The 10,432-nt window shown below is 36.5% G+C and overlaps 2 protein-coding genes across 5 annotated transcripts in view; one reads left to right on the top strand and one right to left on the bottom strand.

The window, feature by feature from the left end:
• The first annotated feature begins 605 nt into the window (after positions 1-605).
• Positions 606-1,963, top strand: LOC111457905. Of its 2 annotated transcripts, none has more exons than XM_023100351.1 (5): positions 606-850; positions 943-1,100; positions 1,246-1,292; positions 1,384-1,495; positions 1,594-1,963. In XM_023100351.1, exons 1-5 carry the CDS (start codon positions 753-755, stop codon positions 1,653-1,655), a joined length of 477 nt encoding a protein of 158 aa, XP_022956119.1. In that variant the 5' UTR covers positions 606-752; the 3' UTR covers positions 1,656-1,963. The 2 variants fall into 2 exon arrangements, with proteins under 2 accessions (XP_022956119.1, XP_022956118.1); XM_023100350.1 differs by having other exon boundaries at positions 1,384-1,500; positions 1,596-1,963.
• A 138-nt stretch (positions 1,964-2,101) lies between these two features.
• LOC111457900 (protein ALWAYS EARLY 3-like) overlaps positions 2,102-10,432 on the bottom strand; it is a 15,282-nt gene continuing 6,951 nt past the window's right edge. For 2 of the 3 annotated variants that reach the window (XM_023100340.1, XM_023100343.1), the window contains 11 exons: positions 9,669-9,886; positions 9,497-9,556; positions 7,489-7,812; positions 7,230-7,408; positions 6,852-7,134; positions 6,298-6,528; positions 4,294-4,455; positions 3,774-3,917; positions 3,504-3,692; positions 2,804-3,100; positions 2,102-2,463 (listed from right to left, as the gene is read on the bottom strand). In XM_023100340.1, coding sequence (XP_022956108.1) covers positions 2,299-2,463; positions 2,804-3,100; positions 3,504-3,692; positions 3,774-3,917; positions 4,294-4,455; positions 6,298-6,528; positions 6,852-7,134; positions 7,230-7,408; positions 7,489-7,812; positions 9,497-9,556; positions 9,669-9,886 — 2,252 coding nt within the window. In that variant the 3' untranslated portion in view covers positions 2,102-2,298. The remainder of the gene's footprint in view (positions 2,464-2,803; positions 3,101-3,503; positions 3,693-3,773; positions 3,918-4,293; positions 4,456-6,297; positions 6,529-6,851; positions 7,135-7,229; positions 7,409-7,488; positions 7,813-9,496; positions 9,557-9,668; positions 9,887-10,432) is intronic. The other variant, XM_023100342.1, reaches the window with a different exon arrangement.

The raw sequence follows: 10,432 nt of genomic DNA, 5'->3' as shown, positions 1-10,432 counted from the left end.
AGCTTCGAAATCATTGAAGGAAGGACGACTGCGAATTCACCAAGGAGACCAGAATTGGGATTGGAGAGTGCTAAAAAATGCAGAAACTGACCATCCTTCACTCTCATCCTCAAAATTCTTCATTGAATTTTTGTGTTTTGATTATCATATCATAACAATTAAACGCTTTCTAAATGAAAATTAGAGATGCTTTGTTTGTCTGTGTAGTGTGTAGAGTTGAAGTTTCTTTCTTTTTAATCAATTTAATGTAAATGAGCTTTTCCCGGTAACGTTTACATTTGACTCACACAAATACTTTTTCTTGATGACTATACTAAACAGGCTAATATAGACAATATTTACTAGTAGTTGGAGGTTATAAGAGTGAAAATTTTATTTTAAAACCGTGAGGTCGACTAGTATTACACAAAAGTAGGTTTCTTTAAAATCACGTTATCCTCTTGTTTAGGTTAGAAACTAGCTAAGCCAGCAAGTTTGGAGCCCAAATGAAAAAAAAAACAAAAACAAAGTTGGAAGTTTAACCGAGTAAACTTGTAATTTAATAAATTTAATAAAAAAAAAAAAAAAAGGTTCGACACGTCGTTCAGCCTCCCGCCCAGTGAGACGACAAAATGGAGTTTTCCCGGTCATCCCCAATAGAGAAGAGGAAGGAGGGAAGAGGGCGATGCGGTAAAAGGCGCAGAAAGAAAGCATCCGTCTGCAGATTTGAGAGAAAATCCATAAAGTAATAAGGGCATAATAATAATAGGAGGATGATGGAGGATCTTAGCGAAGAAGAAAGACGAGCTTTACGGGGCAGCAAATTCGCGCCACTCCCATCCCAACCCACTTCCTCCAGATCTCACCCCAGGTTTCTTCTTCTTCATCTCTCCCTCCCCACCCCACTCCCTAGGGTTTCTCTTTCTGTTCATCCCTAAATTCAATGGCTCTTTGAATTCCAAGGTTGGCTCATCCTGGTGGTCCATTGAAGACAAACAAGGCGGCGGCTCTCGCCAAGTTTCTCGACAGGAAACTGCATCAAGATCCTAATGGTTTGTCTTCTATCAATCCCCAGATTTTGGAGCTCGCCGTTCGGAATGCCAAGGCCTCTGTTCTCTCCAGTTCGTATTCCCCACCCCCTTTTTCTTGTCTCTGTTTTTCTTCTTGTTGTTGCAAGGAAGGTTGCTTTTGTAGAGATCATGAAGAACATAGACCATAAATTTACTACTACTACTAATCAACTTTCCTTTTCTTCTCTATATTCAGGTTCTGGCACAAATATTCGCCATGTGGACACTTTCGATGACCCTGAGGTTTTTCCTTTCAGGATTCCTTGCCCTTTTTATCATTCTAGAACTACTAATTTAACGGAGGATGATGATGATGATGATGGTGATGATGTAGGCCTCTTTTGACGATGGGGAAGCCATGAATTCTGAGCCTAAAAAACAGAAGAACAAGAACAAGAAGAACAAGAAGAACAAGAACAAGAAAACTAAGAAGAATAAAAGGCAAAAAAAGGTTGAAATCCCTTCAATGTTTTGTTTTAAGCTGTGTATTCTGGGTGTTGGTTCTATATATTTCTCCATGATAAACCTGTGGTGATTTTACTGCAGATCGTTGAGGATTCCGGGTGTGGCGTTGGGAAAAGACCCAAAAAGAAGTTGAAATTGTGAGCAGAAACACAACTAACACAACTGGAGATATTCAGTTTTCAAAAGGTTGGATTGGGGAATAACCTGAAAGGAGTTAAAATGCTGTGTTTTGAATCAAGAAGCTATTGAGCCCTACAGGGTTGCTGTTCCTGATATTTGTTAAGAGGATTATTTGAGTCTCAGATTCACGAATCTTAAACATTTGATTGACTTGATTTCTCTAGCAAAAGAATGCTTTTAGCTTCTACTTTCTTGTAATCCAATTGCTTGAATACTTACTATTACCTATTTGATCATTCTAGAATTCCATGCTTAAATGGGTCTTCTTCTACTCCAATGAATTTTCTACTATATTTGATATTCTAGACTTCTAATCCAAAGGGTTTATCCTAAGCATAATCTAATGCCAAAATCAGGAAGCGACAAGTAAATAAGAATGCGACTAATGCAGAAGCAGGTGGAGTGAATTCATTCAATGAAACTACATTTTGCTCAAACTATAATGATTTATACATAATTCCAGTCTATGGTACAGTGAACAAAGAAAACTGATAGCCAAAGAGATACACATTTATAATTCAAAAAGTGAGGTCAAAATATATTATCTAAGACGTATTTACTCACGATTTCAATTTGTTTTAATACAAGGGAAGTAGATTCGAACCTATGTGGGTATGAGCGCAAGTATCTGGCTCCTTATAATTCCCATGCATTTCTGGATCTCCGCATATAGTGGAAGGTTCTGAGGACAACAAGGCTGCAAACCACTGACGGCAGAATCCAATACCTGAGCAACATCAGATGGTGGAAACTGTCTTTCTGTGCATTTCTGCATGTTTTTAGCAACAATCAGGATTTGGAGATCTAAAATTAATATCATCATGCATGAGTAGAAGAACCAAACGGCCCAAAAGTTCATAGTTGACTATTATTTACATGATTCACAACCAATATTATGCAAGATCACAACAGTATAACACTCCATCTCTGGTAATTTGAACTGTATGAAACAGTTAGTGATGAATAAACAGCCCAAATCATAATTTTCTTAATTATGCAGAACAGAAAATCCCAAACAAATCGGTGAATCATTAGATAATTGGCTCAACAACGTTATGCCAAGAAAGAAAACACAATTCAAAGGAGGACTGAAATGAAGCTCCATTTACCTGAATCATGAGTAAAGTGGCTACACAGTGTGCAATAAGTTCTGAAGGGATCTCCACTTCAGTCTTGTCGGATAGGCCATTGGACTTGGGACCAACTACATGATCAGCAATAGATGGGTTTGATGTACACACGTTGAAATGATTCTGAGATACTGGAGGGGAATTACTAGTATCTGCAGCTGTTGATCTCACAGTTGGCAAGGCCAAATCATCCACTGAGAGTCTATTACTTACAAAATCAATGGCTTCTTCGATATTCTCCAAATTACTTTCTCCTTTTTTCAGAGCTAGAATTGCCTGAAATGATTGTTAACAGTGGATGAAGTCAGAGGAGGCACAAAATCTAGAGGAAAAGAGATCTCCAACATGGACTCTGAAGGATGCATTTAGGACTTGGACGCTTTCAACAAATTGACGAAACTTTACAAATGTAAAGATTAAAATATACATCCATAAATCTGTGTTTTTGCTTTATAGATCTTTCTTATAGAAATTTGATTTATGCGATCTATTAGTTTGTTATATTAGAACTAATTCATGCTACTAAATTCTTTAATATTTAAAACTAATAGACTTAACAATCGATTAGACAAGCATGTCCATTTTTGACATTGACATCCCGCGCAAGATAGAGTACTTGTAATTTCTAAAGACCGACCAGCCGATGCTCAAAATGGTTAGACAATAGTAAAGATTAAACCTGCATTGCCTCATCGATCATTGTTTGAGCCTTTGCTCTGGAACTTCCCACAATTTCAGCCACATGGGAACTGGGTTCTTGAGCATGAGAGCAAGAGTCGCCCATATCATGCACTGGCTTGAGGAACATCAATGGTAAAGTCCCTTGATATGTATTGCGCTGCCTCAAGCAATACAAAGCAGAGGAAACCTATACATACCGAGAAAAATAAGCAATTGAATAAAAAAAAAAAAGGGATGAAACTGGAAATGGGTTCATCAAAACTCGTGCCTGTTCATTAACTTCATTCAACTGTAATAGCACAGCAGCATATTGCTTCTTAAAGTTCTCTGAATCCTTGAGCAAGTTGTCTCCACTTATTTGGTTTTCCAACACCTCATCATTCAAGCGCTTCAATTCAGACACTACCACCTCCTAAATTTCAGCATGTATCGGTCAGGCTAAAAGACATTCGAATTTGAGGTTAAGGTTAGCAAAATAGAGTTCTGCCTTTCAACCTAGTCTCCACCAGCGTAGGATAAATGAAGTGTTAGAATATTAAAGACAATATATTGTGAATATTATTAAGATACTATTAATGAATAATGGTAATTAGTTAGGGTCAAACGGAGGTAGTCAGGAAGATTGGAGGTATGCAAAGTTTTGGGAATTAATCCATTGTGGGACATAGGAGAGAGATAATCCTCTCGAATTTTAATCTCTCTTTGATACTGCAGTATAACACAGTTGATTTCTTACAATCAAAATCCTTACATAAAGTTGATAATATGAAGCTAATATAATGTACTACCTTCTTGCTAAGTGCACGTGACAATTCAGAAAGCGCATGAACATCAGCTTCTTTTGCTTGAATTTGAGCAAGGGCAGAAGATTGGGAACTTGCCTCCTGTTGAATACCGACAGTCTCACTAAGCCCAAATTTAGCTTGTAGATTAGAGCACCCAAGGTCAACCTGGCCACGAACAACTCCTTATCAGTTATAAAATTCTTGAAATTAAGGATCGAATACTCTGTAGATGTTCTACATCAAGGCAGGTCAATGATAATGCCTTGGCATTATTGTAGAGTAAGCATTTTTATGTCAAACTCAGTCATCCCAAAACCCCAGTATTAAGATGAGTCTTTGTTATCCATGGAACTAAGTGAATTAGTCAGCGGAATGACTGAAGAATATCTAGGGGGATCAGAAATCATAATATAAATGACTGAAGAATATCTCGGGGGATCAGAAATCATAATATAAATGACTGAAGAATATCTAGGAGGATTAGAAATCATAATATAAAAGACCTTCAACTGACGTAGATTATAAATGTATATACAATGGAATAGGTACAGAAGAACTTATCCAACTAGGTCCAACTAAAGGAGAGAAATAAAAGTGGCCAATGAACAAAATTATGAGATAAGGTCTTATCTCTTAAAGATAAGAGATCAAACCAAAAGAGTACAGCGTTCTTGCAGATAATCACCGGTAGAAAGAGAAAAAAATACCAATACATTCTCATTGATAATAAACCCCGTCCAGTACTGATTGGTGCCTGGCAATTCAGTTTCTAACTAAATTATTATAGAATGACTGTTTGGCCCTACTACATTTAGTTACCAACTGGACCCATATGATAATCAATCCCTATGTAGAGGTCTGCCATGACTTAAACGTATTCTAAGTCTTTTATGATTTACATTGTCCATAGAACATATTTTCGTAACTCCCAATTACCTAATTCAAAATTTTGTCCTCAAAAAGTCTTCTATCCCAAAAGAAGAGAGAGAAAAAAAAACCCTCCTCCAAGGAAAAGATGGATATTAAGATGATTTGTCATTTGGCTTGACGTTTTTCCACCCACTAACAACCCCAAGTTCCCCTAAACGGCTACTCGTCCCATGAGGAATGCCCTTCTATTCCTCGTTAGGAGGAACACTAACCTTGAAGCCAGTGCCCCCACCCCTCACCCAGATTCTTACTTCCTTGTGGACCTATTTAAACAAATGAAGACTTTAGGAGATAACTCCCCCTTTCAGGCCCACCTCTTTGACCCACCTTTTGCTGGAGAGCTTGCAACCTTCTCTTCCTCTACAAAGTTATTTCTCTTAAATTACCGTTTTCCTAACTATTTTGGAATTTCACGGTTCTCAACTGCCATTGGCACACTGCTCTTTCCCTAAACATGAACAGCCTCCTCAATTCGGTTGATGACCCCTTCAAAAGAGGAGAAAACTCTATGACTACATGATATCCGAGCCTTCTCTTAAGTCTTGACATTGATCGCTTCAAATGACCAGTAGAATCTTTGACGACTACACAAATCCTTGTGTCAATTTTTGCATATTCTCCTTTTTATTGCTCTTAACTCTTGGCACAAATTTTATGTGCTCTTAGTAACAACAATCTAAATTCTTTTTGTACAACTTAGAAGGGGTTTTTTTTTGTAACTTCCTTAGCATGGTGTTTGGAATGCTTCATGGACATCATCTGCAAGAATACTTGATTCTAATGAATTCCTCTAAAAGTTCTAGGTAAGGTCGAATTGCCTATATTTGAAGGAGTTCTATCAGTGACATTCAGCTCTTCCAGTTCAAAGCATGCATATAATGGAATCCAATTATCCATGTCTAAAATGTAGAAAAAAGAATCCTATTACATAATCTATAATTTTATATTAATGAAAATATGACCTTTGCAACCTTCTAGTTGCATATTAGCATGCTTATGTGATGACTGGTGGAGAAATGAGCACAAAATAAGTTTCTAACCCGTATCATATAATTAAAAAAACAACAGAATACTAACCTTTGCTTGTTTAATTAATTTGTTGATGGGGGAAACAAACACAGAACCATCAGTGCTATCAAGTTTATCATTACTGGTTGATTTCATATATTCTTCAATCTTCGCCTCATTCAGTAAGCCATTAATCTTGACCTCGTTGAGGTTCCCAAATATTTTACCAAGTGTCACACCATGTCTTGACAAATTTGCAGGCATGTTTTCAACTGGATTTAAAGGCATACACTCGATATCCTGTGTGATGAAGAAGACAAATATAAACAGTGCCATACATAACTAAATATAAAACAATCAATAAGAAGTGATTTCCGTGGCAAAGAATACCAATGGTCAGCAAAGTGTAATGCCCATGATCATCGTCTAAAATTAACAAATCGTGTAGGAAACAGTGGCTTTGTAATTCTAACATGTAGTTTAAACAGTTGTTTTAATTGGGAATCTTTAGCACTTGTGGATGAAAACGCCCATATGAAATTGTAAAGATCTACAGCAGTCTCAATTCTCAAATGAACAAATAAGATGATATAAAAATAAACCACGCATGAAAACATAATTACCATCACAAATTCAACCCCAAGTTCAGGCCGGTCAAATTGAACACGACACCTGCTATAATCAACAGTAAGTACACTTCCATCATGGATCTCTCTTGTTTTTGGATGAATGGCAATAACACGCTGTCCAACAGATAATGGCCGAGCTAAATCAGTTGGAAGTCCTTCCCTTGTGCCTGCACAAAGTTCAGCATAGTGTTTCCTAACAGATTCCCTATATTGATTTAGCTTCTGTTTTTCTTCCTTCAAGAATTGAGCAGAGAATCTCCGTGGCCTCCCAAGGGAACTGAATCAAAGCAGAACTAGAAAATTTGGCCTTCTATAGAAAATGTCTCCAAATGAGTTAACGGGATACAAAATGGACAAGTTGAAAGAAAATACCTTCGAATAACACCCCACTCGACACGTGTCAATCTAGGAATATGACCTAATCCAACGTGATTTAAGTACTCTACGAACTCACATTTGGCAAACCATGGGAAATCAATTGCACTATAGAACCACTCATAAACACACCATCTACGCAATTTATGCCAAGATAGACAATTAGAATGCTGCTCCTGCAATTATAAACATACACAGTATATGATACAGAATCCAGAATCCAAGAAAAAATATGTCATGACCATAAATATTTAACCTTGAGATCATTTGGTCTATCATCTATTGATTGAGCAGGTCTATTAAGTCGATCAATCGAAGTGTTATCTGAAGTCTTTGAATCTCTTTGTGACTTCCACAGGTTCATCTTCCGCCTGCTCCTTACTTCAGTAGGTAAGCTGATTGGATTAGTTGATGGAACTTGTGCTGTGGATAAAGCATAGTCACCATCTTCTCTTTTATGATCGGTACTGGAAGATGAGTGATGATCTAGAGGTTTTGATAATTTTCCAGACTTTGCAAGCCCAGCATTATGAGGCGAACGCTTAACTTTACCAACAGAACTTTTTGCTTCATCTGCAGCCTAAAACAAAATAAAAAACTATGAAATTGGGGGGGAGGTGACGAAGTGTACAGGTGCAAGAGCTATTTGCAAACAAAATTCTTAACATAGAGCCTTTACTAAAAACATACAAGACAATGGAAAATCAAAATCTACGAAGTAAACACAAAGGAGAAATGAACTCTTTTAGGGTTTCTACTTACTGTCCTAGTCATACTAAGGATTGGTAGTTCAAGCCCTGTCCATTTGGTGGTTTAAAAATGAGGCTAGATTCTTTAAATGTGTGCATTGCATTTAGAGCTTTTATGAGGCTTACATGGGTGGAAACAAATCAGTACATTTTCAGAGAGAATAACTCTTTTCTTACATATTCTGTGACTTAGTATATCATTCACGGTCTCTTGTTGGAGTGGACTACACCAAAAAAAATGGTAGCTGCAACATTTTTCTATTAATCTCAATTGGAATGCCTACTTCCACAAAGTTGTCAATGCTAGAAGAGAGAAGACTCATTTCAAAACTTAAGTCTGATGGTGACACTAATATCCTCATGGCTAGCATGTTAAGATGGAAGTGGTTAATATTGTAAAAATGTTGTCAATGGTGTAGTCCAGAAAGATAGGACATAGATTCATTTTTCAAGTGTTATTTTGGGATCCCATCTCTGCAAGAAGATTCCATCTTCATACGGCTATTTGATGATTTAGAAGTATGGATTACTCTCGATAGCTTGGAAACAAAAATGCTCCAGAGTCTATGGTTTTGCAGTGGCATTCTAAAGTGTTGGAACGTTGCTGAGCCAGATATTCTTAGGTGTTCTATGACTTATGACTTCTTTTTTATTAGAATGTAAGATCATCGGTGGAGATTAGACCCTCAACCACTTAGAAGAGTAAGGATACTTTAACTGTTAAGCTAAGCTCATGTTGGCATGACTTGTGACTTCCTAGAGTAGCTGTTAAATGTTTTCCTCAAGTAGAATTTCATTTACCTCATTGAAAAAACGAATAGGGCCTAAGGTGATAGCTTTTTCAGATTAGCTTGATGAACAGTAACTATAAAATCATTAGTAATCCAATCAGTTTTAGTAGGGTTGATGCCTTGTCATCTTCCTTTTGTAAGTTTTCTTAACTTCCAATAAAAAAATTTGGACAAGCAAAACCACCAATTAATCCAAAACTATAAGCGGATGGGTTGATAAAGTTAATTATATTTTTAACACTCTCCCTCACTTGAGGGATTGAAAACTTGAGAGTTCAAAATTTAATTACAATAAACTTTCTATTCATGAGAGTGAGGGGTTGCCGTAGATACTTCAAATTTTTTTGTAATCTAATCAGTTTCACTTGTCGGTTTGAAAACCACACAGGCCGAAGTGGTTTTCTTTGGTTCTTTGGCTTGTTGAGATCTTCTAAGGCATTTTCTTATTCAATGTTTAAGAACATTGAATATCTTGAGACTTTTACTTTGTTTGGTTGTTTGGTTTTCTTTTCACTCCCTTTGAGAGCCTGAAGAACATTTTTCTATCTTTTCATCCATCAATAGATTCATGTTCAAAAAGAAAAAAGGACTATAAATAGGATAACTAAATTCACTCATTCAAAATGTGAGTTCATTTGAATTTCCTTGTTCATATCAAGAATAAAGTATTAAGATAGAATAGTAAGGGTACTCTTTTAAAACAATGACCAAATAGGAGCCACACCTTGATTTTCAGAGTGTCACCGACACGAGAATCACTGTTAACTTCATCTTTAGCTGAGATCTGTGACCATAAATTTCCATATTGTCAAAATTCATTCCGCAACAGACAAATGATTTAAAAGATATAGCAGCAATTTAGAACCAGAAAAATTATGCTTGCAATCCATCCTTACCTTAAATGGAGAAGACTTCAGTTTCCTTTTTCGATTACCGTTATTGGATCCTTGAATTCTCTCAGATTCCAGAATAGGACCAACATTATTGCCAAAAGCTTTTACCTTTTTAGATGTTTTGAGAGCAGAAATTTCAGCTCCAGCAACTGAATGATTCCCTTTTATTTTAGACTTGTGCATGACATCAAGATTTTCCTCTTTAACCTTTGCAGAAGGCTCTAATAAAGAGAAACAAAAAGATTATGATCATCATCACTCTCATAGTTTGGGGGGGAAGGGGAAGGGGGAGGAATAGATACTGAGAATCACAAAACAAAGAATCAATTTGAAAGCCACCAAATTTAATTTCATCTGATAAATTTAAGGTGATTCGATTGAATTGCAGTTCATTTATTTAGTAACAAGCTGGAGAGTTTGAACATAGAGGATGTGCCCAAAGTTTATTGATTAAATCAAATGTGTGCAGCCATCCTAGATTTTAGATCGCAACATGCCAGAATATAGAATGATAACCCAAACATAAGATGAGGTCAAGGGTCTTCATTGGAATAAAAATCAGATGAATGCACGTCGAGTAACACAAATGTCATCAAGCAACCAGTTTCCATTTACTCAACATCCTACCCACTTATGGCTAGCCCCAGCTTCAATTAACTGAAGACTACAACTTACTTGACCTCTAGCAATTGCTGACGTGCTATACTGATTAACTTCTTTTTTTTTTTTTTTTTTTTTTTTTTTTTTTTTTTTTTTTTTTTTTTTTT

This window comes from Cucurbita moschata, unplaced genomic scaffold (assembly GCF_002738365.1).
Source record: "Cucurbita moschata cultivar Rifu unplaced genomic scaffold, Cmos_1.0 Cmo_Scf00020, whole genome shotgun sequence".
Lineage (NCBI taxonomy): Eukaryota > Viridiplantae > Streptophyta > Magnoliopsida > Cucurbitales > Cucurbitaceae > Cucurbita > Cucurbita moschata.
Note: the sequence above shows the minus strand (reverse complement) of the source record. Positions and strands in the feature narration are given on the sequence as shown.